Genomic DNA, 27,788 nt, shown 5'->3' with positions numbered 1-27,788 from the left:
CGTACATGGATGTATTTGTCTGCTCGTACATGCTTTGGAATGGAGCGCAGCAGGAAGTGTATGCCCTGCTGATTGTAGATTTTACAACTACAAGCTTTTTAAAAAGGTATCTCTTTCATCTGTCCCTGATTTACGATTCGAATAAAGAAATACTCAGAAACACAAGTTTTAGAAAAGTTTTATTTATGTATGAAATTCATCATGAAAAAAACCAACAAGAAAATTTAAAAAATACCAAAAATACAATTAAAGTTCACACAGTTGCGGTTGGTTTCATTTTTAAATGAGATACTCGACTGCTTTTATACGTTGCTATTGTTCCTTTGGGTCTATTGCAAATTGTCTTTTCCATTGTTTATGGATAATTGCAGCATATTAGAAAAAAACCCAGAATTGCTTGAATGTCAGATTTTCCTTTTTACCTCTTGTGAGTTACTAATTACTTTAATTGCTCAACAACCCGTCATTTTGTCTCAAATTACTTGAAGAAAAACATTTGACAGATTTAGGACACCAGTGACTTAGTGACCAGTTTGACTAAAAACTGTAAGACTGTAAACATTTTTTAACATTTTCTAGACTCTTTCATTGCGAGAATGAGATCTTACAACTCACTTGAGCAGACTCAAGACTTCCCTTAAGCTATTATTGGCATTTTACATTGTGCAGATGACAGTGGTGGCACTTTCCTTCTCCCTACAACTTTAATGTGATTTCTTCTTTCTCAGCATTCGGAGTGCAGATCCAATGCCGGGAAGATCACAGAGCCGACTGTGGACCTGCTGGATCTCGGTAAGACATGAAGAACTTTTCCTTCCAGTCGAAAAACCCCGGGTAATATATTAACTTGTCAGACTTTATTTAAATGTCTCCCTAATGTGTCAGATATGTAAATTAGTCTGTAATGTTGGAGAATGTAATAACCTTTCCAGATTGATATTGTGATAATTGTAGGTAAAGTAATTTTAAACTCGCCTCAGTTATTGGGTTCTGCCAGACTATATTTGAGTCATGCTACATTTTGATGACTTACTACCCCATCTCGGTCTTAATGCACTATTAGTGGCTTTTAAAAGCCATGTGAGCAGACTACAGGTAACCTCTATGAACAGCACACTAATGTAGAAATGGCAAATTACATTTCAGATTTAATTTTCTGTAACAAAATAAGAACATATAGAATTACTTTTGACTTAAACCAATAATAAAACCTAACCTTTTGGGCTGTGCCATAAAATATCGTAAATAAAAAAAACATATAGGACATGTTTCTTTTGTGTTTCATATAAATTAAGCAAACGTTTCTTTTAAAAGCAACAGCATTTGCATATTCACATTCAAAATGTCTAAAAGTGGGGCTGTACTAAAGCCACAGATCTGATGGATGGTTATTGAAGCAAGGCATTAGGCTAAATTCATTTCTGTGGTTTTGCGCGAGGCTTCTTAGTCTGTGAAGAAAAGCATTGCTTTCTCCAGGCAGAACAAAGCATAAAAACATAGCAGCTCCCAGAAGCATCAAAAACTCTTAAAGAAAGAGCGGAGCATCAAAGATGTCCTCTGGAAACTGAAGTTTTCATGTTGGGAAAAAAATCAGAATCAGTTTTTTGTATCTGGTCCCTTTAGCCATCAAAGCTGTGATGTGTGGTTGCACTTGTTTTAGATAACTCTCCTGGTGAAAACCTCAGCCTGGATCTTGTTTTTTATCCGGTTGAATTGGTCTGATAGCAAATAATTCCTTATTTAGGCTCGAGGGCTTGGATTCATGTTACTCACATTTACCACGTTACTTTATTTGTCCCTGCTGGTTTTTTGAATTACTTCAGAAGATACTAAAGCAGCATTTCTAATGGAGATCGTTGCATTAATGTCAAAGCACATTTTGGTGTTCATTCAGTCAAGATAGAACCATCTCTTAGGTTTTTTATTGTGGAAAAAGGAGACTGTAATTTTAGATAAAAGTTGAACAAAGATGTTAAAAGTCCTTCTCTGATAATGATTTATTTTCAAAACGTTCCCAGTGGTCTTTTAATTATGATCATGTTGTTTTTAGCCAAGATATAACAAGAAAATCTGTGTCGTTTTCTAGAACATAGTTTGTGCAGAGCGGCAGGGGTTAATCAGAAATACGCCTCTGAGATGTGGCTGCCACGGAAGTAACCCTCTGCTGATATCACATCATCTCTTTGTTTATGCACTCTCCCGCTATCTTACAGCCCCTCACCACCCCAACCTAACATTTCCAGTGCAACAAAAATGGCAAGCAATATCAGAGATATGCAGCCGTACAGTCGACCTGTTAACCTGCTCCTGAGCCATCACGATTTGAATAAGAAAATACTCAGAAATGCATCTTTTAGACTTAAATTCTTTTGTATATGTCCTCCGTTAGGAGAAAACGCTACAAAAACATTTTAAAATTCTCTTTTTACAATCGTGTTAATACATTCCCTTTAGCTTCCATTAGCACAAGGTCTGAGCTTTAAGAATGATGCAAAACTAGTTCCTTTATATTCAATTATTCAAATAAAGTGCTGAAGTGTCACAACAATAGAAGGTTTATCATCATTATTTTTTATTAAATGTCAGCTTACGGACAGAACGCTGTCACATGCAAAGGGTTTGACAACACAATATATATGACATTCAAAAAATGTCAGGGACCGGATTCAAACCTGTGACATTTTGTGAGCGTGTATTGTCTGGGCTCTGTAACTGCTGGGAGATTGCGCCCCAGGCTTGTTGATCTGAATGCCATAAACCAGCACCGGATAGCATTCTCCTGGATTTTCATGAGAAATTAATATTTTGAGATCATGGTGTGTTTCCCTCATAACAACCATTTTGGCCTTAGCTGAGCGGGAACTCTGCTGGGAGAGGAAAAGAGCCGGCAGGCACGATATTGATCCATAATTCCCAGCCGGAGCGTGGTAGGCAGACTGAGTGCCCCTCCGCTGATACACACCTCAAAGTCCTATTGGATGGATAGTATTTCACACATAATCAATAGGCCAAAGACATGGTAGTGCTCCTTCAGCCAGCCCTCCATCCATCTCATTATCCTTGCATTTGTCAGGTAACATTTCTCTGCAGCTGACAGGAAATCCTAGCCTCTTTAGGCTGCTGGTGCTTGATCTGGCAGAAAGCGATTTTTAAAAATATCTTGGTGTGATAAAAACTTTTTTTGGACCAGTTTTCCTTTAAAAGGTAAAGAGAGGTAAATGACTTGACTGCTCTTCTACATTGTTTTTAACACACTTCATGGGTGCATTGTATCATAATATGTGCCCAAACTGGGGGAAATAAATAGAATATTTCTATAATTATTCTAGTAAAAAACATAGCATTCCACTTAAAATGTATCTTTAAAATACCAAGATAGCAATACCAATCCCAGATAAATGTAAAATCCTATCTGAATGTCCATTTGTAAGTATGCTTGTAGAGAAATACTCCAAAAACACAGTGGACTCTCCAAATATTTCAAATACTTTTGCAGTTTCCTCTCAACAGCTCAAACGTTTTTGTGTTGTTCAGCATCCCGTTGTGTCCTTGTGATCTTTTTATAATCTTTGTATTAATGAATTTCCCCAACGTGGGATAAATAAAGTCATCTAATAATACGTCCTTTTTTTATCTTGTGTATTTAAAGTCCTACATAATTTCCTCCTATAGTGGGTAAATTCATCTATTACAGTCCCACTCTGATAATCTATTGATCTATTGTAAAAGTCTTCACAGTGGTCTTTTAGGTACGATTACGTTTTTAGCCAAAATAAAAAAAATCTGTCTCATCATAGTTTCTGTAGGGCGGCAGCAGTTCATAAGAAATTGGCTTCTGAGTTGTGGGTGGGACAGTTGCCGTGGAGAAACCCTGCCCTGATTTCCCTCCCGATGAGTGGTAGAGCAGAAAGATTGTGGTCCTCCCCGCATATAGTACAGTATAGTACAAATTCGTCTGCTCCAGATTCACAGCAATTTGAAGAAAACAAATACTCAGAAATGCAATTTTGGGCTTAACTTTCTTTTATAAATGTCCTCCATTATCATTGAAATCCCACAAGAAAAATGTAAAGTTACCAAAAACACAATTTTCATTGTAGTGAGCTTTAAAACGTAGGACAAATTAATCTGAACTCATCGCAGGTATTACTATTGTTACATTTTTACATGTGCTAAAAACTCAAAATGACACAAAATAAATTCAAACTGAATTTAAAAAATGTTGTCTAGCCATGCATGTATACTAAAAGAAAGTGTTTAATTTTTAGTTACAAACCCAAATGGAACACCACTATCTGAAGTTAAGGAAATATGACTTATCAGGCCACAAAAAATAAATGGATATCTAGTGTATGTACATTACTGTCCCGCCTGGGCAAAGATTAGCCAGAGAAAACTTAATACACATTTCATTTTGCAGTTTGAGCCAAGAACTGTGATCTGAATTACCATCATCTGTTGTTGGCTGGAAGGGTTTGCTGCACCTGTGAGCCTGGCTTTTCTTAAGCTGTCTTTTATTATGCAAGTCTGCTGGGACGAGCGAGAGCCTGCAGTCCTAACCGCTGCAGTTTAAGACCTTTCTAATTGTCATTTTTGGTCATTTTGTCTTTACTACTTTGGTTTAGTCTTTTTTTTTTCCCCTCTGGGAGAAGATGATACTTCATACTCGGATGCTTCCTCAGTGGGAAATGATTGTCTCTGACTGGTGCCTACAGTATCTTTAGCAGCTTTCCCCTTGTTTTTAAGCCTATTTAAACCTTTTTTTTTTATTCTTGAGTGGAATGATGATGCAGGGTTGTTGGTTATTTTATTTACGAAAGGTGGCTAAATGTGGGCTTTATTGTTTTAACAGATACACATGTGACCTTTAGGTTTCTGAAAACTTCAACCAACCAGGCAGATCACTTGATTAATTTGTTTGGATTTTCCCATGACAATCAACCAATCAGATGTTTGTGCAGTCTAAATCAAGCCAGGAGGATTTTTTCAAGCTGTTGAAAATCACTAAAACTTGGTTTTAAAATTCTGGCTTTGCTTCTTTTTAAATTAAAAATCTCTCAGACAGTAGACAGTCAGATTTTCTTTTCTTTTAAAAAATAAGAAACTGTAATGGAAGAAAATCCCCATAAACCTGAATCATGAGTTTTAATTTCTAAATATTTAAACCTACAGAGATTCCAACAGTATGAGTTGACTTCCTAAGTTAAAGTTTCTGATAAGCTCGTAATTGTATGTTTCTCAGTCAAGCATTGACTCACATTTGTGGCCTCAGTAGTGGTTCCCTCTTTTTTCTTCTTTCTTCCATCAGAAATGGTTCTCGTCTTGAACTGGGCCTGTGGGCTAACTAAATTTCATGCCCCAGTTGGGGATTTGGTTGGAAGGAGAAAGTGGGCTGAATTAGCATATTTCTGGGGTTGTGACGGTATCATATTGTAACTCTCTGTCTACAAACATTGTGGTATTGGAGTTGTATTTCACTCTTACATCAAAAATGTGTCAATCCTTCCAATTTCCTTTGCATCAAAACGGTTGAGTAAACCATGGATGATTTTTATCCATAACTCCTGCCAAATAAAAGCAGGGTTCAAATATTATGGATCCCCTTTCAAAATCATTGCTGTTTCCATGGAGAAGTTTAGAAGAAACCATTACATCCCTATAATAAGTTATGTCTCATCGTCTGACATGGAATCGATGATGAGGCAGGCTGGTCTGATTCTCCCTGTAATCCATTTCCAAGTCAATATAAGAGAGAGTACTTGGTGAGAGATATAGCTTTAGATGACGTTCATAAAAATCCAATCTTTTCCTTCTTATTTCAGCATGCAACAATGTCACCCAAACATGACACTCCTGTTATAAAGTAGGCAGGATATCCTCTATTTTTACAGATGTATTTTTATAGAGTGATTGAACCATTTTTTGTCTGCTGTAAGTTGGCTTGAACCAAAGCCCCTATATAAAAATGGATGATGTGACATTTAAAGTAATTCTTTACAAATGAGTTTTCATAAGTGGCTTAAAAGGATGTCAGGCAATCTCTGCAGCCTTCTGGCAGTAAATGGTTTTCCGTGTACCCCTGCCTTCTGCCTGGAAGAGCTCGGTCTTTTTCACGCTTTAAAAGGTCTGAATTATGAATGTTTCATTATTTTGGTTACATAAATGACCTCCACTGCTCGTTAAGTTCTCAAACAGAGGCAGTCCATGTCCTTTTGGAACGCCCACTCTTCTCTTTTGTTCCTGTCATTCATTCACAATTGTTTTTAGATGAATGACACATTATGTAAAAGAAGTCTGTAACATAAAACCATAGGCAAAAAGGTTTCCTGTTGCATAAAACATCTTAAACAACTAAAACTCTACCCAGATCTTCAAAAAACAGTACATGACTCAATGTTGAATGGTTAATAAAAGATGACGCATGAAAAATCAAACCTAAAGAAAACGCTGCAGGCACTGGTGTCAACATAGTACCTATATGACTTTCATCATTTTCCTGCAAAACTTTCAATCCTAAAGAAAAGCATCACCTGAGAGGTTTACTTTAAAAAGCTTTAAAATGGGGCATATATGGAAAGGTTTGGCAAAATATAAGATAAAATAAAAAGAAGTAAATCTTAAATAAACCAATAGAAATGCCATGCATTAGTAACACATTTAAAAAAAAATGTTGCATATGTGTCACACATGTGATTTGAATCAAATAAATATGGGGAAATTTTGGTCCACTTTTGTTCATAAAATAAGGTTTAGGTCATAAACAGTGACCTAAAATATGCATGTCATGTTTAAAGACCTGCCATGCGGGTAAATGACTCACTGACTGCTTTAATGTAGTTGCTGCTGTCAAAAAACAAGTAATTTAGCAGCTACTTTTCATTTAGAGCTAATGCATTATTTTAATAGGTTTATGTTTGCATAACTTACCATTCACTTTATGTTCTGAACCTTCTGATGTGTGAAAAAGTAAAATACCTTTTTATGTACTTTGTTTTTTGAACATACAGTATTTGAATATTTGGCCCTTTTTATGATGTTTTCCCTTTCATTTGTTTAGATGCTCCAGGGGGGGAAGGTAATGGCTCAGAGCAAACTGCATCCACTGCTGATGAACTGGATGTCTTTGGACCAATGGTTTCCAATCCTCTCTCTCCCAGCAAGGCACAACAGGGGCAGGTAGAGATTTCCCACTCTCCGTCCTCACACAGTTCATACCTCAATCAAACCTGGAATTGTTCCTGCTTAGTCTAACATAACTGGCCTTTGAACGTGTAAGCTCTGCTCCGCACCCCAGAAACTAGGATGTGCCATATTAGATTGAGTTTTTTGGTCCCCAGTAAGGATCAATTTTCAAGCAGGGTCATTACAGCATCTGCTTTCTGAAATGAAGAATCTGAAAAACGACGATCTCATGAGAGCAGATATTGTATCATCCATGAGATTAGCATTTCTATCCTTTTTTCCACGTTGAAATGAAAATTAACCTACATTTACAAGGTTTCAATCTCAGTCTGAAATTTACATCACTATTCCTTTACAAATGAAAGGTTTGGTTAACTTTATTTTACTGTGATCACCAGCAACACATTCATTGGTAACTTTTTGCACTGAATGAACCAAACTGCCTGAAATCATTTCACCCAAAAAGTAGCATTGAGGAAAATAAAATCATGCAAACAGTCGTATACTTATATAGCGCTTTACTACCGTCTTTGAAGGCACAAAGGGCTTTACAGTCACTGTCCCATCCATCCACTGATGGCAGCTCTGCTGCCGAACACTGGCCCCAAGCTATAACCAGCAGGAGCAATGCCGTGGTCAGTGTCTTGCCCAAGGACACTTGGTCACATGGGTGAGCAGGGCAGGAACCAAACCAGTGATCTTCTGTTCAGAGGTCAACTGCCATAAACTGATAATTGCCCCCACCCCCCTTTCTGCATCACATCTACTAATTTAACAGCTGCTTCTTCTTTTTTTTGTTTTTCTCCTTCTAAACTCCAATGCTTTTGTCACATCCCGTCTTTGGTTTACTTCCTCTCGCTGATGCTAAGATGGTGTTTTGCATTCAAACTATAGTGAATTACATTAGTGCTGCTTTAGTACTAGCAAACAGAAGTCACTGTTTACAGGGTTTGCCTGGTTAACCCTTTAACACTGGAGCTTTGTCTACGTTCTTTAAATTACCATAACTATTCAACATGTATGCAATAAATGTAATTCCAACAGATTCTGAATCTGAGAAAAGCGGCTTTGCTCTGATCTGTAACCCTAGCATAACGCTGCTTTTCTTAGCTTTCAGAATTGCTTGGAATCACATTAATTGCGTTAACGGTCAAAAAGTTATGGGTTTGTTTGTTTGTTTTTCTCAGTCGTTGGCAACATTAAAAGGTTGAGGGGAATTTTCCAACTTTTTCCTGACAATCAAGGAAACAAGCTTTGGACCACCTAGTCTAGTATAAGGGGGTCCCTGATCTTTAATTTAATTCAATTATTTATAGTATTCTTTCCTCGTAATTCCTGCACCCCCTCTGCACACAGACTGTTACTATGGTGAATTTATTAAGGCCGTTTCAAAGCATAAATGGATAGAAATACACTTTGTTAGGAATCACTCTATATTCTATAGCCTTCTATTTCTGTATGATTCTGAATGATCATTCGTATAATGATACGTTTTTAGACAAACTATAGCTTGTCCAACCTGCATATAAATTCTGCCGAATACATCCTTTCAGTGTTCCAGGATAAGGAACAGGTACTGACTCATGGGAGGCCCAAGCATGAAGCACAATTATGAGCTTCGGTGACTGTGAGATCCTCCTCTGCTCCAACCAGCTCCCCACTTGCCCTCTAATCTCCTCAGCACACTCTCTTTTCTGTGACTGCAGCCTCTGCAGCTCTTCATCTTTCTACAACTTCAGGTCGCATTCATTTTTATTTTTCTGTTGCCTTTAAAAAACCCACTATTTATGCCAAAAACGAATGCTTAATCCCCCCAAAAGGCTTCTTGAAATGATGTACCAAATGTTCATGAATGCCTTTCTGAAGACACTTGTGCTGTGGAACTATTTGTTGATTTTTACCATTTTCTTTCCCCTCTAAGTTGTGGTTGTAGAGGTTCTCTTCTTCATTTTAAAGCAAAGTTTTACTTTTTTGTTGTCAAATGAATGTAGGTTTAAGCACTGAAAGCATAGCAGCTAAGAATGAAATGATTCCTTTCATACCCTTCTTTTAGTTGAGGTTCTTTTTCTGAATTTAGGATTTTCTAAACATCATGGTTTTCAATGCTTAGCCTTTTGTTTTACTTATTTTATTAGTTTATTTTAAGTTATGTTTTATAACGATGAGTGAAACTAAATTTTCCTTTGCAATAATAAAACCATCCATTCACCCATATTATGAACTATATATAAACCCCTATATTGTATGAGAAGATCTTCACTGATTCACAGCCCATTGACATTCCCTTTCTTTTTTTTAAACTAACTCACCTTAAGTCCTGAGATTCTTTGGTGTTATGAACAAAGCTGGGTAACCAAAACTGATACTCAAGTAAAGGTAGTTAAACTTCAAAACGTTTTATTCCATATAGGAATATAAAGGTAGTCATAAAAAATAACTTTAGCATAAAAAAGTAACTGGTGACAAAAGCCTTCAAGTAGTAACTATCTATCTATCTATCTATCTATCTATCTATCTATCTATCTATCTATCTATCTATCTATCTATCTATCTATCTATCTATCTATCTATCTATCTATCTATCTATCTATCTATCTATCTATCTATCTATCTATCTATCTATCTATCTATCTATCTATGTGAAGGTTTGCTGCTAAACGTCTCCCTTTAGTTGCCTGTAAGCAAACCTGGAGGGCTAAGGGTTTGTGGGTAGTGTGGATAGTGAAAGAAAATAACCCCAAATCTTCTATTGTGTTGCCAGATGTACATTATAGCTAGCCAAGCTTCCTCTTTTAGGGACAATCCTTAAAGCAGATTCATACATGTGGCTTTAGAACTCCTTCATCACAGCTGCATTGTTGTGGTCAGCTGGATCCACAAAGAAAGAAGAAGCTGGCAAGCGCTTTGATCCAAACGCCTATTAACAAATGTTCTGAAATGCTCTCCTGCATGTACCTCAATTACAATGATGCGAGTGAAGGCGGGTAGGAGAAAGATTTTCTTTTCTACTTTCTTGTGACCTTCTTGCTGTTCACACTTGAGCAAAAAAACTTTGTCCTTTGTGTGATACATGCCGTTCTGATTCTTACAAAAAGAAACTGAGGCTGTTAAAAATGAATAAAAAAAGAAATATGATGAAAATATCCACGTGTTTGCTTTAGCTCAAGCTGTTTGACTGGAGGCCAGACATTTTTTAAATCTCCTTTTAGATCTGTCCCAACGTAGAAAGCAAAAACACTCGAATGAAGTGTATGGTTGTTGAAGGGAAAATGTTTAGTATTGCTCTAAATTATAAAAAGGCAATATATCCTTCCATACTCTAAAACACCCTTAGACAAAACCAAAACATGCAAACACGTGTTATTTTAAGGCCATCTCAGGACAAATGTGGTCAAAAGTTAAGCAGGATTTTGTCATTTTTTATTAAAGAAAAAAATATTTAAGTTGTTTTTAACACAATGCCAATCCCTTTTTCTTTTGCTTAAAAGTTCATGCTGTGACGGTTCAGACAACATCCAGCTTTACGCTGCTGTTTATCACTGTGGAGCTTTTCATTCTTACTTTTTCTGTTGTTGCAGAATTCAGGGATCCTGGTGTTGAATAGAGCTCGATAAAGCTGGTTTTAGGGGTCCTAACTGAACCCTAGCTAATCAAATGTAAATGCCCCTAAAGCAGGCTATGAAACTATAAACTAACTAAGGCTATAAAAACTGCGTGATAAAAATGGAACATTTGTCCTGAGAACAAGTGAGAGTTTTTCCAATGTTTGTCTGTCTTGTACGATTGTGATCCAGAGAATTAAAGACATTTCCTCTAATATTAGGACAGCTGAATGGAAAAGAAGTGGGGTTTTCATATTTTTCATTACCCAGCAATAAAAGTAACTGATTTTACATAAACCCACATATAATGTTGATTTTTTTATTTCCCCAGACATTTTATATCTGGTCTTCAAATCTGAAATTTACAGTAGTTCTGTGTTTAGATGTATTAGTGTCCTATTACAATAAAATTTGCCCTAAATAGTTAATTTGCATTTAATGTTTTGAAAAGGGTTCAAAGAATGTCAGACTGAATGGTTAGCCCTTATACGTTTCACCACACTAAATCTGTCCCACTTTGGAAAAAGTTTGGACACCACTGGGTTAGAGGCAGTAATGAAAACCCTGACTTTGGGCGTGTAAATGCTAGCAGACATTTATTTGACCTTTAATTTCACGAAAGTTTGTTTCTAATTCCTTCCAAATTGTTACAGCCCTGTGAGGTAGAACCTTTAGGGCCAGGTGAATGTGGGTTTGTGCAGTGTTCTAATAGGAGTAGCTGCACAAACATTTGTGTTTGTGTGTCTGTCAAACTTAATGAAAAGCGACGGGAAGGAAGAGGCTGCGGCAGCAGTAGTAATTCACAGCTCTGGCTGCACCCATCAACAGCAGTGCCAGGCTGGAAGAATGGAGCCTTTTCTGAAGAGGGTTTCTCTGACATATTATGCTGCTAGAAGCAGGACAACCAGCACACTCCCTTTGGACGGTGTGTGTTTGTGCAGGCAGAATAAATGTGTGTATTAATGTCATTGTGACCAGGAAGTACGGATTTGAGCATTGTAAGAATTGTTTGACAGTTCCTGAAATGGCACAGACTGACGGTTAAATATGCAGGTGATGTTTCTGCGCTGCACAGAATTTGACTAGCCAGTAGGACAATATTATTGTTGTTTTCGGCAAAATCACTTCCTGTGTTGGACTTTGTGTTTTTCATGCTCGTAAATGTGCATGAGTAACTTTCCCAGTCAAAGCCTCTGCTTCGGTTTAGTAAGGCCGAGTCCAATAGTGTGTTAGAGAGCGTCATCGGAAAGGATTTCATGAACAGCACGGACAGCCTTTTTTCATAGGTCTGCAATGTAGGAATGGAACTGAATCAATTCAATTCAATGGAATTTTATTTGTATAGCCCAAAATCACAACAACAGTCGTCTCAATGGAATTTGTGCAGAATCAAATCAGCTCTTTTATTTATTTACATATGTTCAGGTCTTTTTCATTTTCAATATTCTATGTATTGCACGGTGGCGCAGTGGTTAGCGCTCTTGCCTCACAGCAAGAAGGCCCCTGCTTCAAGTCCCGGCTGGGGGACCTGAAACAGAACATCAATGGGGGACCTTTCTGTGTGGAGTTTGCATGTTCTCCTCATGCATGAGTGGGTTCTCTCCGGGGTCTCCGGCTTCCTCCCACCATCCAAAACATTCTTCATAGGTGAATTGGTTAATCTAAATTGTTCATAGGTGTGAGTGTGAGAGTGAATGGGTGTGTTATTGTGGACATTCTACCCTGTGACAGACTGGCGAACTGTCCAGAGTGTCCCCTACCTTCGCCCACAAGTGGCCGGGATAGGCTCCGGCAGCCCCGTGACCCCGAAAAGGAAAAACCGAATAGAAAATGAATGAATGAATATTCTATGAGAAAAAATTGCCTTTTTAGAATTTTAGCATCAATACAGGAGGTGTATCTGCATAAACAGTACAGCCTGTCTACCTTACTTGAGTATAAATAATGTAATTCTGGTGTAAACATTTTTTACTGTATATTCTTCAGTGTCTTCCCTATTAGTAAATATCTTCTTAAGACAGTCAAGTTAAAGAATTCAAGTTATTTTAGATAATGTTTAAATTGATATGTATATATATATATTATTAGAACAAATACAAAAAAAAATTATTTTAGTGATACTGTGTTCTCAGTGGAATCCCATAGCTCTTTACATCCCATACTTCCTTTAATAATGACAATTGGATTATATTTAACAGAAGAAATGTTATATATGAGTTAACACGTAAATCCGTTTTGTATGCAATCCATCGAAGTCATTATTTTCTCTTGTTCTGATTAAAAATGTATGCATTTTATTTTGCTAAAGGAATAAACATACTGTATGTCTTCCACATTTAATGACATATTTATTATTGATTCCCATATAGTTATTGTTTCCTTAAAACCACGTAATAAAAAAGAAAAACCTGGATGAATTACAGTAAAATTGATCAAAGCTCTAAATGTTGCCAGTCATACCGCCATCATGTAGACACATTCTTTCTTTGGCACAACAACACATCACATTTCTATGTTGTTGTTTTTTTAATATGAGCTTGTGCAGTGTTATCGGCCGAGGTATGAAACATTTCTTGTGGAAAACCTTTCAAAGGATCATATTTCACGTTGGCAGGATTTCTCCAGGACCTTCTGGATCCTGACCACAATATGTGCATCAGAACAGAGTCTATCTTTCGGAGTCCTCTTCCTCAGAATTTAGCATCAGCCATTTTGTTTGCTAAACCCCGTCGGTTACGGGTTACTCTGTGTTAAACGTCGTCTCTATTTACGAGAGCGAGTAGCGTTGGTCATGTGCGGGCACTTGCCGTCTACTTCTATTCCCTTTGTTGCTTTCCGCAAGACCAAGTGTCATGTTAATGTGCTGCCGCTATTAATAGAAAGCTTCATCCTGCCTCCGTCAACACCTGACTCAACGTTACCGAGGGAGTGGATCTTGTCTTCATGTGTCGTATGTAGCTGCCCTAATGCTTGAAAAGCTGTCCGTCCCTCCTCTCTCCTTTGCCTCCCTTTCTCATCCCTCCATCCTACCTTGGCTCTTTTCCCTTCAACTCGTCCTTGTCATCCCCTTATTTCTGGCCTCTCTCCTCATTGGCTTTTCTGTCAGTCTGTCGTATGGACACGTACGTCCTTCCACACCCACCTTTAATCCCCTTCCTCCAACAACAAGTTCCCCTCCATGTTTTCTACCTCTTATGTTCACTGTTTTTCATCATCTTGGACAATTGTATTGGTGGGGGGAGGGTTGTCTAGCCAATTAAATGAAATAAACTATCATTCTAGACAAACATTGCGGTTTATTCATATAGAGCCAATTTAGACACAAGGTTATCTCAAGGTGTCATACAGAAAGAGTCAGACGGAACCAGAGATTCAGTTCAATCCATTTAATCTCAGTCTAAATCCTTATAACTACATTTAAACTAAGTTTAGTTTCCTATAGACCTGAACTGTTATTTGAAATCTATTTAAACGATCACAAGAAAATATGAATTGCCTATGAAATGAAACGTGGTGGATTTCCACACATTTTCACCCCCCCCCCCCCCCCCCCCCCCCCCACGTGTCCTTCTTCCTGCAGTCAAAGGAAGTGAGCAGAGATACAGACAGGAGCAGAGCTGCCTGCTAAGCAGCTCAGGACTCACTGAGTGATGTGTGTGTGTGCGCTTGTTCAGCACTATATTTGTGGCATTAAAAACTGGTGTGTGTGTTCACTGCAGTTTATCAGATTTTTTTAGGAGGTTCCATGCCTTTCAAAACCCACCTGTGCAGAGTTCCAGGTGGGTGTCGCCCCCTTTTAAAACATAAGCAATTACACATAATAGAAGCGCGTAAAAAGGAAAATGTGTGAGTCAGATGCTGTGTCTGCCACAGCAGCAGCCTAATTGATGTCATCTGTCTCACTTACCTTGATGCAGCTTGCTTCCTCTTTTTTTTGTCTTACTTTCATCCCCTTTGTTCATCTGTGTTGTCTCTGCTCCTTCTTCTTGTTTCCTGTCTGCTTTCATCTCCAACCTGTGCGTTATGTGTCTCTTATGCAGACCTGACTTTAAATGGGAAGTCACAGATGTCAAATCTAACTCATAATAATAAACTTGTGAATAAACCCAGAAAAAATAGTACTAAAATCTCTCCTACGCTGACATCTGGATGAACCGAATGTCATTCTTTGGTAGTGTGGTTTTAGTCTCTGCAGACTGAGGTTAGTGGCTTCATTAGGGAAAAAGTTAGTCCGTAACGACTGTGCTAAACAAGAAAAATAGGTTATCAAGTAAAGCTGCAATGCAAATGACGTATCTTCAGATCTATGTGTACAATTTCTCACAAAATCAACCAATCAGAAATATAGAAATAAATACACTCCTTCTAGCTTTAGGCTCTTTTTAACAAATATGCAAAGAAGTGCTTTTTTAATGAAAGCTGAAATAAATCAAAGAACTTCAAAGTCAATAAATTAATGAGTATATATGTTTAACAGTGGGTGGTATACGTTAATTATGGCTGTTAATTGTAAAACAAGATACAGAGTCAGTTCATAAACAGCTTTATGTTAATGTTTGTGGGACTGTTTTACATATTAGCACAGAGAAAAAGCACATTATTTTATTGTTGATGTGTGCTGGGTTCAGGTTTTTTTTTAAAGGTTTCCTGCTGGTTAAAAACTGGGACCCAGTGTAGTTGGTAGTTAATGTCCATTAGTTAACATCATGAAAACAGCCTGAACCCTAAAAAATCTGAAAAGTTTTAACAAATACTCAAACTGCTTGTTCTTCTCTTGGGAATTTTTGAAAATGGCTTTGTTAGATTTCTGTTTGTGGACTTATCTCTGCTAATATTCTTATTTTCATGCTTTTTATCTCAAATGCGGTTTAGATGTGGCAGCAGTTCTTAAGCAATCAGCGCCCCCAGACTTGGTTTTTGATGTTTTCTAATCTGACATAAGAGGTGGTTGTGCTGTTAAAATTAAAGATGTATTCCTTTTTCAAACGGCTACCAGGACTGTTTCCTCTTTTTCTTCTTCTTTTTTTTCATGTATTTGTTTGGTTTAAAGGGTACATAACATCTTGTGTTGTTGGTGCTTAAGGCTATCATCAGGGCTTCAGAGTAATGTTAATGAATTTGTTTAGCTCCTTTTCTTAGACTGCAGGTTTACCTTCTACACACAGCATCAGATTGTTGGGATGAGAAGACTTACTCCTGATAAACATCCCACTTGAAAATTCCTTCCTCTGAAAAAGGAACATTTCATGGAGGTACACTGGTTGAGAGGGAACAAAAAAAGTCCATAAGCAAAAAAATGGCAGAAATAATTGGATGTACAAAGGTCTCACAGCTATAGTTTTAAGTTAAATAAAGCTTGACACGCCCGTTACCAATATTTTCAGGAACTTCAATAATTCTACTACTTCTGAAAAGATAACCATGGCTCCTGATGTCCCACCTCAAGTTTAGTGCAGAGTTTTCTTACTTTTTCAGCAGAAAACATAAGAATGACAACAGAATATTCCATGAGCATAATTAGCCAAGTCTATCTGAAAGTAAAAATGTCAGCTTCTACTGTCATCTGTGTGAAGCTACGTACACACCAGGCATTTGACGCGAGTTCAAGAATGTGCTAAATGCACGTTAAGCCCATGGTGTTGAATAGAATAGAATAGAATAGAATAGAATAGAATAGAATAGAATAGATTAGATTAGATTAGATTAGATTAGATTAGATTAGAATAGAATAGAATAGAATAGAATAGAATAGAATAGAATAGAATAGAATAGAATAGAATAGAATAGAATAGAATAGAATAGAATAGAATAGAATAGAAGCATTACTAATCCCGAAGAAAATTCACAACCAACCAGCTCCTTGACTTCAAAACCACACAAGCACTTTCAAAAAATACAATAAAAGGCAAGGCAAGACAAGTTTATTTGTATAGCACAATTCATACACAAAGTAATTCAAAGTGCTTCACAAAACAGGAAAATACATCAAAATCACAATACATAACAAAATGCAAAGACTAAGAACATACATAATCATTATAAAAAGAAACAAACAGATAAAACTATTAAAACCTTCAAAGACTAAAGTGTTAATTAAAAATATAATTTTACAGTACATTACAATACAATCAATCTATACATTATATAGTCCAAAAAAACAACAACAGTACAATAAAACCATAAAACATCACGCTAGACAAGCACAAACACTGGGTAATATGGGTAATATTACTCCAGGAAAGCTAGAATTCAAGCTGGACACAAACCACAAATATTTATTTCTTCTTAATGATCAATTTACAAACAGTTGGCACTTTTGTGAATTAAAAGGGACGCCATACATACGTCACTACCAAAATCAGAGTCCCTTATTTGTCAAAGTTTGACCTGGTTTAACTTGGCAACATGCAATTAACATGCATTTAATGGCCAGACGTTTTGTTCGACAATTCCCAAAACGGTCATAAAAATTGTGGAGCTACGCGTGAATATGAGAGTTTTGATTGCAGAAGCCTGAAACGCGTGTTTACGTGCCTTTACATAGACTTTTCATTGGAAGATGCTGCTTGAACACACGTTGCCAAGGGCGGTGTGTACGTAGCTTAAGAATCAACCAGTTTATTGAAAGAGTATTTTCAGCTGCTTTCAAAAATACTTTCCTGTTAGGGTTCTTTTTTTCCCGTTGAACCCCTTCTGAAAAAAGAAGAAGCCTGGATCCTTAGAAAACAATTGCAGACTCTTATTTAAACTTTCTTTTTTTGGTGGAAACTGCATGAACTGCTTTTCTAAAACAAACTTTAGTCAAACTTAAGTCAACACTAATGCACTAAGACAGCACTTTTTAAGTGCTAAGCAACATCAATGTCAATACAGACTCAGGAAAAAATAGGAGTTTTAGTGATGCTTTACTTGTTTGCAGCCACACTGACAAACATAAAACACATTTGGGTCACATCTTATCCTGATGACACTTTGCTTCATGTAGCTCTGTCAACAAACCGCCATTGTCCATTAGACTTCTGCTGGTGAACTCGGCCTATTCAGTTAAACAAGGACTTGCTGCTGATACAAGGAGGAAAGGGTTATGATAACCAAAATGATTTGTAAAGTAACAAAGACCACAAATACCATAAGTTGCAAACCTTAGCTAAATATAACTAAATCAGCTGTTCATTATTTCATTCACACAGATGTTAAGGAACATTTTTTGTCCAGTATTTTTAAGTCTTTTCACAGGTTGGAAAATCTCTACCCGTCTTGACTTCTGTCAAGTTATTGTTTGAGTTGGAGCATTTGTTTAGATATTTGTTGGCTAACTTTCTCCTCCCTCCTCTTTCTGTGTCTGACAGTCTAGTTCCAGTCCTGCTCCTCAGCAGGTGGACTCCTCCAGCTCCTCCTCTGCCTCCACCAGCACAAAGGTGATGGAGAAGAAGCTTTTATCAAAAGACTCCATCCTGTCTCTTTACGCCAGCAGCTCCGTGGGCATTCAGCCACAACAGAGCCAGCAGCAGCCTGCAGAAGGACCAGGTATCACCACTAGCTTCTGTCGAATACCAGTTTTATGTGACTCTGAGGCTTTTCCCCTTACAACAAAATGTTTCCTGAATAATTTTAGCAATTCTTGACTCATGTTAGGTCAAATGAGTCTTCACCTGATGCTACAGCACCTGTTGGTCAGACATAGCAGACTCTCATAGAGTATGTCTCCATGTCCACAGACATACGATGCTATGTATCTTTTACACAGTATGAGACAAAGTAGGACAAACCTGCTGGAAACTGTATAATTAGTCGGAGTTTCCCATCAGAATTCTTTGTTTCTGCTCAAACTGCTGATCTGGAAGTAATGGCTTAACATGCAGATGGAGATTGGTTATGCGACAAATCAAGTTGATTTTATTTTTTTGCCTCCTTATGCTATTTTTGAAATCCTTTAACCTTAGAGCTTCAGCTCCAGTGTTTACATCTTTCAGCTACAGTAACTCCTCAACCATTTGCGCAATAAACGTACCGGTAATTCCAGAGGAATCTGAAGCGGCGGAAAGCAGCCTTCTGCTGATATGCAACACTTTACAGCAGTGAAGTTTTGATGCAATCGACACGAATCTGCTTATTCTGTCATGGAGAAAAGCAGCTTTGCGGCCTTATGCAACATGTAACATTTTGGAACTCTCCCAGTAAGGTAGTTGTAGTGCTCAAGATTTGAATCACCAATCAAATTAAATCACCACCCCTCCATCCCAATAGTGTTTTGACCTCCAAAATAAAATACAATGATCAGCTTGATTTTAACTCCCTCTTTGTAAAGTTGTCATCAACTTAAAGACTGAAGTTATGTTTGAATGAATAACTGCTGGACTTGCTTCAGTGATGAGCGACCTGCTGATTGCTGAATGACCAGACACACTGGACACTGGGGGCTGTGGTGCTGTGTCTGCTGCTGTAAACAGAATTAGAGATTCCATGTTAAAAAGCCCAATTTTATACCTTTCTGGTTTCTGAAACTTTTTCATGTAATTTTTTAAACTATTAATCATAGGGAGATGTTGTCCTGCCCACTTGTCCTTGTGCCCAGTGTGTGCCCTTCCCACTCCACAGATGATCCATTCAGTGCGTTTGGTGTGGACCTTCAGTAAACTTGTGATACCACAGATATCCCTGTGTATTTGAAATTTGATTTCAGAAGTCTTGTATTTATTTGAAAATGTTGAAATGATGTTGGCTCGCCGTACCTCTCTGGTGTCCTCTGTCTGTACACTCATGCACGGGTCTGAGGCTGGTCAACTGCTGCAAGTACTAAGGTCCAAATGGAAGCTCAGCAGGGATCATACTTTCTCAGCTGTTGCACTAAAACTCTCAAACACTTTGTCACGTGTTTGACTAGCAACTTCATTGCCTAAAAAGCCCACTTTTATTCTGACCTTCAACCAAACACAAGACTCTACTCTGCATTACTTGTATCGTTTTATTTTTTCCTTATGTACTTTAATATACAAGCGATCTGGTGTGTTGATAATGTACATCTTGTTCAGAACTTTATGTGTTCTGTGTTCAAGTGCTTTATAAATAAAGTTGTGTGGGAACCTTAAGTGTCTGTGTTACAAAAGCTCAGTTAGAGAAAAAACGCCCATCAGAAACAGAGCAAATGTCATTGCCATTAAGATTTATTGGAAGGGAACATTTATAAGACATAGTAAACAGGACACCAAGCCTCAGCTTGTGGAATTCTATTGGATTTTTAGTGTTGGAATCAAATGCGTTGTCATAACTTCATCTGTCTTTGTGGTGTTTAAAGAAACCCTTAATAATGCTTTTTTTTTTTACTTTTATTTAGCAGGTGCATATGTGGGCCAGCCTCAGATGCAGTTTGCCCCGCAGTGCTTTGGCCCCTCTACGACTGCAGGAGCTCCTCCTACTGCCATGATGTCTGCTATGACGCTGATCAATGGGGGCTACATGGGTCTGCAGCAGCAGCAGGGTGGGCCCCCAGCTAACCAAGGACCAAACATGTACAACCTGCAGCAGGGTCAGCAGTGGAGCATGAGCATGGTAACACACTTCTGACTTGATTTTTCTCCTACATACAGTCAGGACCATAAATATTTGGACATAGACACATTCTTTCTGTATATTCTGTATATTACTTTAATGGCATCTGAGTTGTTTTATTTAAAATTCACTGTGGTAATGTACAGAAACTAAATTAGAAAGAATGTGTCTCTGTCCAAATATTTATGGTGGAGTTTCACCCTTAATGTATCATTGAAATCAGATTACTGCAACAATATTTTAGTTTTTGTGTGTAATTTATTGTAGAGCTCATTCATCAAACAGGTTTTGTTTTGAAGTGTGAATTTTTCTGACCACATCAGAAAATATTAGATCTGTGTAGTTTATGAGGTATTTTTTTAAAGTAGAAAGCGTACAGTTAGAAATAAATCCTTATCACCATGGCAACGGGAGGTGATCCTGAATAAGTGGCAGAAAAGTAGCCGCTAAATTCATGCAAGTCTGTCCAAAGATGCTCACAACTTTCAAAAGTAGCATGATTCTAAAATAACCACGTTGGTGACACCACGGTGCCAGTCATGTGGAGATCAGGTCTTGTGAGCTTAATAAAGCCTAATAGAGCCTAAAATTGCTTTGTCATTTTTTTGTCATCCAGGCACTAAGGGGTTGTTGGATGTTAAGGGATGATGCAAAGGGTGAGGTGCCAGCTCCCCTTTGGTGGGAGTAACGGTAGCTCTTTTACACACACTGCTGTGTAGTGATTACTAAGCCTTTTAAAGTTAACAGTTCATGGTAAAAAACAGTGTAGCAATAAAGTAAATAAAAGAAAAGATTAGTTCAGAAATTTTAATGAGCAGTATAGGTAAAAAAAAATCTAAATATGTAAAGAGTCATGAAAACATACATAAAGAATACACACTATTCTAAAAAGCTACAGGGAAGAGAATGCAGCAAGCTGCAGAAAATTCCCACAAACAAAGCCTTGTGTCTGCTCAAAGCTGGTAGTCTTCCAGTGTTTGTGGTAAACCAATGACCACTCTGCATTCAAAACAGAAAAAATAAATACAAATAATTTTGCCCCCCCCCCCCCCCCCCCCTCCAAAAAAAGCAATTTAGTTGCAGTAAAGATTTAATTGTTAAATTTATATTTTATGTTGCTGCTGTATGCATTTTATTGGGTAAAAAAAACAGTTTCTTAATTTTTTTTGTCAGGATAACTGACAAAAAAACGTGTGTTATGCTCCTGATAACACACATGTGATACTTACACTTTATGTCATCATTTCTGTTGCATTTCTTTTAACATCTGCTTTAGTCAAATACACCTTTTTGAAGCTAAATTTAAACAGGAATATCAGAAATGGAAGAAATGTAGGTAGTGGTATTTACTTTGGGATCTCAAATACCAGTTTAAAATTCAAGCTGATGTATATGATATGTTAAATTTATACAATTCTGTGTCGATATTTTTGGTGACAAAGACAGGCATCTACAAAGCAGCCCATTACTTTCACTTGATGTGTTGCACTAATGTTGCTGAATGTCGAATATTTTGACTATACAAGAGAACTGGACTGACATCCTCCACAGAAAATGACTTGCTTCTTCTTCCAACAAAATGAAGTCAATTGGGTCACCATTTTTTTAACGATGCGGACGTCGCCATGTTGGAGCCAGATGTCGTCAGTAAGCAGTGGTTGGTCTGAGTTGATCTGACTCAACGTTGCCATGACAACCACTCTGCCCATTCAGGAGTGAGCGTGTTGGAAGTCCACACTTATAGCACTAGAAAGTCTCGGGAGAATCTGTAAAACATTTTGATTGTTGGATGTGAGACCACATACTTTTATTGAGGCATCTGATTTGTTAGTTTATAACTAGAATACTTTCAATAACAAAAAAAAAATTTCATTAAAAAAAAGAGGTTTAGCAAAAAGATGTTAAAAAATGTATAAGAGCCAGAATGATTAAACAAATAGATGACTGAGTAATAACTTTTTAATTTTCAATAGAAGTCTATGGGATTTTGGCTTCTTGGAACCAGCAGTTACTTCCTGTTTGGAATGGGAGGGGTCACTCAGTCCAGTTCTCTTACAGTCAATAGTTGAACATAGTCATACATACATTGATTTTAAAAAATGTGTTACATTTATATAAATTGGCAAGTCTGAAAAGGATGAGAAGGTTGGAAACAAAAACGAGACATTGCTGTGTGCATAAGAGCCAGTAACTGATGCGATTATGTCTCTGGTTGAGATGAACATGAAGAATGGAAAGAAAATGGAAGGTGAAGGAAGCTGGGGGTGTGCATGGAGAAAATGAGAGGTGGGGTCAAACAGAGAAGAAAGTGAGGCAATTTAGAAACTGTTATGACCAGAGACAAAGAAAATGTGGAGCATTAAGGTGTATGACAATGACAAAAATGTCAGTGTCAATAATAACCTATGACAATAATGTTTATGTATAGATTAAATGGTTACTCTAAATTGTCCCTGGGTGTACATTTGTGAGTGTGTGTAGGACTGATTGTGACAGACTGGTGACCTATTCAGAATGTACAACGCCTTCAGCCAACAGTAGCCAGTGCAACCTGTGACCCCACAAGGGATATAGTGGGTAAAGAAGATGGATGGATGGATGGATGTTCATTAATGATTGGAAAACAAAAAAAATTAAAAGAAGATAAAGAATGACACACATACAGTACAGACCAAATGTATGGACACACCTTCTCATTCAAATGAATGGGAAGGTGTGTCCAAACTTTTGGTCTGTACTGGATAAGTACGTACACACATGCAAGCAAAATGATAAATAGACATACCTTTGTCATGACTTTGATTCTCTCTGTGCTCTTCTCCCTTTTCATTCTTTCCTGGTTGACCCAGCAGGCGTCAGGTGTGGCAGTGAGCAGTGCAGGACCCCCAGCAGCCACTTCAAACCAGTCAGGCACCTCAACAGCCGGGACCACGGCAAGTTTGGCACCAGCAGCGGGCCAGACCCTCAGCAATCAGCTGTGGAAATGAGGACGTCGCGAAGACGAGGTGATGCCCGCAACCGAGAGCAGAGAACGCGATACAGTGACAGCCCCTCTGTCCCAGAACCAACTCGCCTTTACTGTGGTTCCTTAAGCGGACCAGGAGGACATTATAATGAACAGAGTGAGGAAACACATTCCTGCTGTCTCCTGTCTTTGTTTTACGTTTGTCCTCCTTCTTTGTAGTTGTCAGAAAAAATGCAAAAGTGATGAAGGGTGTTGGGTCAACAGCTCCAAGTTGTTGTGGTGTGTTAACATTAGCTTTTGTGGTAACTAAAATGGACAATTAGTGAGTAGTGCTTCATTATCAAGAGTAGTTATGGATATTTTGTGGTTGGTCTGTGCTACCCCACCCTCAGCTTTCTCTACAGCGTGTATTGTAGCCCCCCCCACCTCTGCAGATTGTCTGATCATTGTGGGGTTCCTGTGAAAATGGAGGGGCCTCCCAAGTTTTAGACTTAAAGAAAAAAAAGGTAAACTCATGCGACTTTCTGTTTAAAAAAAAAGAGGAAAAGATAGATAAGGATTTCTGTCAAAACAGATCTAATATGAATTTAAATCTGCTCAAACTGTAATGTTATTGCATGTTTTTCCTGGAAAAGGACAGATTCAAGCCGAATGACACTTCTGTACTTCTATTTCAGCTGCTGAAACATTGTGGTGAGGTAAAGAAGCGGTTTCCAATTACAAGACTCATAATACTCTGGGGTAGTAACTACAAAAAAAGATGCTTTACACCATTTAGATGAGTAAAAGTTCTACACAGGTGGAACAAACTCTCTTAAAAATAGGTAGAAAACAAAAATCAAAAGTTTAACTGGTTACACCTCTCCAGCTGTTAATGTCGATGCAGATCTTTGCCTGTCATGATCTTTGTTAATTGCATTCAAAGCCAGACATTCATGTGAAGCTCGTTGGTCATCAGGGAGGCTCCTGAAACACTCAGCGGAACTTCACATTATACAAAGTCAAGAAAAACATTTACAGTGTTTTACTCCTATTTAGAAAACTGTAAGAATGTAGTACTAATGTACTAATCCTGTACACTTTAAGGCAATAGTGACCTTTCCTAGGTATAACTCAAATCATCCTTTAGAAAAACATCTTAAGGTATGACACTCATCTGTCTTTGCATTGTAAAAATGTCAAGGTGTACATAATGTATGCTTTATTCACGTACTTTATAGTAAATGATTAGTATTGTACAAACTACGTAGACAACTAAAGGCAGTTGACTTGAAGACGAGGTAAAAATTAAACGATTAAATCAAAAGGATCAGATTTTTATCTAAACTTAGCAAAGAAAATCCTTCTCTGTTAAAATTGCTATTAAGTGTTAAGAAATGATCAACTTTTACTTCTGCCAAAAAATAACAATTGAGATCCTCTCCTCAGAGATAAGATCTTAAGAAAGCTCACTAACCAAGCAAAATGACCATTTCACTTATGAACCTACCTGACAACATCTTTTGTGAAAACAAAGCGTTTCTATAGTATTTTTCCTCTTCACCCATTTTCTGCAGTTACTCCATCTTTGCTAGAATTCTGACAACATCAAAGCATTCAGCCGCATTCTGAGAATAACTCCACCTCGCTGTCAGCAAGACATGCTTTTGTACAATAAAAATCCTGTTAACCTTAAGAAAAAAAAGTTCATTTCTCAGGAAAACTTTAAAATAATTTGTGTTATCTTTGATAGGTTACTAAATATATGCATCTGTTTTTTTTCTTTGTTTTTTGTTTTAAACAGCAGGACCGTCTGTGTATTTCTACTCTCTAAGGTGCTGGACTCTGTCCTCTGTCTATGTCAGTCAAAGCATCACTCTGTCATGAAGTCTAAGATCAATATTAAGACAAATTTCACCCAAAACCTGAAGTGTTCTGCAAGCAGAGAGAGGAGCTGAATATGTGAGGTGGTTCTGTCTGTGTTAAGGAATAGAAAATGACACCAGTTTACTTGTTTTTTTTATGGTGGTGATCATTGGATCTCAGGATGATGCAATGCCTGCAATACTAAATACATCACCATATGGCAATTCTGCTATAACTGATAAATTGTTGTAGGACGATCCCTGTTGAACACCACTGATCAAAAAAAAAACATAAAGTGGTTGTAAATGTGAAGCATCACTGACATCTGTCAGTGTCCTGCTGGGCCTAGCCTGGTTTCCAACTGAACCTAGTTTTGTTGAGACAAAATTCCAATAAGAGGACTTTGAATTCAATTCCTGGAAAACTTAAACAAAATGATTTATGCATAGATAACAGAGAACAGGAAAACACAACTGTCAAGAGCTGGAAAGTCTAAGTCAATATAGGAAAAGGGAATAGAAAGATCACAGGGGTTCTGTGTGTGAAGCGTCTGCTTGTGAAAAAGAGAGAGCCCTTAAAATGGTTGTTTTTTTTTAGCTCCTCGCTTTTGTGTCACAGAAACTGTTCGCATGGGAATAAATTCCGGTGCAGGCGTCATAGACCGTTTAATTTTGTCTCTGAGAGCCAAAACACTGAGAGAAATATTTGATATTTATGCAACCTGTGAAAAGAAATTCCTCCTGACATGGACAGAAAGACCCAAATGTCTTCAGGTAAATAGAAGCTGTGGTTTTTCCAGGTATCTTTGTCTTTTGTTTGCCCACTTTTTTGTAATGCTGTGTCTGTAACTAAAGGATATTTTTAAGCTCAGTGAGATACATTGGAAAATTTGTTTGGAAATGTTCTATTTACAAATGTATTTACTAATTATGTCTTTAAGCCTTTCTTTATTAAAGATAAACTGAAAGAAAAAAAAGTCAAAAAGAAGGTCAAAACAGGGTAATGGCATCTCAGCAAAGTCGACTTTGAAACGTATCAAGATTTCTAAATTGGTTTGATTAAAGTCCACTCCAATCATCTTTTGATCTATTGTTAAAGCGTTCCCAGTGGTCTTTTTTTATGGTTATGCTGTTTTCAGCCAAAATCAAAGAACCTGTGTCGTTTTCTAGGACATCGTTTCTTCAGAGCGGCAAGAGTTCCCTAGAAACTCACCTGTGCGTTGTGGGTGGGATTGTTGAGCAAGCCCGCCCCCTTTTCCCTCCCCACTGCTGAGAGCTTGGAGCAGGGATTGTATTTTCTGTCACAAACAACGTCTTTCAAACTGCCATTTTCATCTGCTCCTGATTCATGATTTGCATAGAGAAATATTTAGAAATACAAATTTGAGCCTTTGTGTTATCTTTATGTTCATCTTTATCCATCCTTTCCTAATAAGTTTCTGTATAATTTTAATCCAGAAAAACGCCACAAGAACATGTTAAAAAAAACTAAATCACAATTTTCATTGGAGTGGGTCTTTAATGTCATCCCAAAGAGCCATGCTGTAAGCAAAGAAATATAATCAGAGCACCTTATTATCATAACTTTAAGCTTGAGCTGTGCATATTTTATCATGTTCAGTTATCAACAAATGGAAACAATTTTTTCCTCGCCGTACAGTCCAGAGTCGCCCACAACTCCCAACGTCTAGTTTTCCGTTGGTCAGCTGCCTGCGGCTGTTTTCTAGTGACTCATTCGACTCTGACAGCCATTTCCCCAAAATCGGATTTAAACCATAAAGTTCTTCACCGCCAGCGTACCAGGAATCACAGCAGCTGGTTGTCTCTCACTTTGTGGTTTTGCCTTTCAGGTTTTGTCAGGAAGCAGCTCAGATGACAAAACCTTTGGTCTGACTCCAGCTGTTTGCACCTTTGTCTTAACAAGTTTCCTCCTCAACTATTTCCTCCCCGTGCTGTAAAGGAATCTGTAACGTTCGGCTTTCCGCCATGTGTTGTGCTGTTTGTTGTGTGTGTACTACAAGAGAAGCACAGTTAGCTTCCTGGGTTTCCCAGCAGAAGCTGCCAGGACTTCAGGAAAAAAACAACCTAGTATGAAGGTCATGAGAGTGTCTCCTGTTAAGTCCCGAAAAAGATCTCAGATGCAGAGACTCGTTCATCGAACAGGCAATAACTGAAACCCACTCTGCTGTTTCTGAGAGACAAAAGCACAACAATGTTTTTCAGAGGAGATCAATAAACACACGTCAAATCAATCTGTCTGTTGTCGTCTCTATTAGTCTAATTGCATTGGTCCGGCTGTGTTTCCAGAGCAGAGTCTCTGTTATTGTCTGCCAAGAAAAAAAATACCAAACAAATGTTGAAAACTCATCTGCACATCCAGTTGAGCAGAAGTTAGAACCACGTGCAACAAAAAGTTCATCAGACTAGAAAAGAAACGTCAGACTTTTACCCCAAGCAATCCATACATTTGCAGCAATATCCCATTCTGCTTGACTGAATGCATCTATCCATCTATATATTTTGATATTTAACCCCACACACGTTTGCTTGTCCCGTCAATACATTTCTATATTCTTTATTTCATGTATATAGGTATAAATATATGCATATACATATAATCTCCTTCAACCCCTTTTCCCCTGCAGT

At 37.7% G+C, this 27,788-nt stretch overlaps 1 protein-coding gene across 3 annotated transcripts in view; it reads left to right on the top strand.

The window, feature by feature from the left end:
• Window positions 1-27,394, top strand: part of LOC101169097 (stromal membrane-associated protein 1) — a 104,027-nt gene extending 76,633 nt beyond the window's left edge. For 2 of the 3 annotated variants that reach the window (XM_011472791.3, XM_020701498.2), the window contains 5 exons: window positions 729-792; window positions 7,058-7,176; window positions 18,134-18,311; window positions 20,119-20,333; window positions 23,183-27,394. In XM_011472791.3, coding sequence (XP_011471093.2) covers window positions 729-792; window positions 7,058-7,176; window positions 18,134-18,311; window positions 20,119-20,333; window positions 23,183-23,320 — 714 coding nt within the window. In that variant the 3' untranslated portion in view covers window positions 23,321-27,394. The remainder of the gene's footprint in view (window positions 1-728; window positions 793-7,057; window positions 7,177-18,133; window positions 18,312-20,118; window positions 20,334-23,182) is intronic. The other variant, XM_020701497.2, reaches the window with a different exon arrangement.
• The last annotated feature ends 394 nt before the right edge of the window (window positions 27,395-27,788 follow it).

This window comes from Oryzias latipes, chromosome 15 (assembly GCF_002234675.1).
Source record: "Oryzias latipes chromosome 15, ASM223467v1".
Lineage (NCBI taxonomy): Eukaryota > Metazoa > Chordata > Actinopteri > Beloniformes > Adrianichthyidae > Oryzias > Oryzias latipes.
This window is presented reverse-complemented; position numbering and strand designations above follow the sequence as displayed.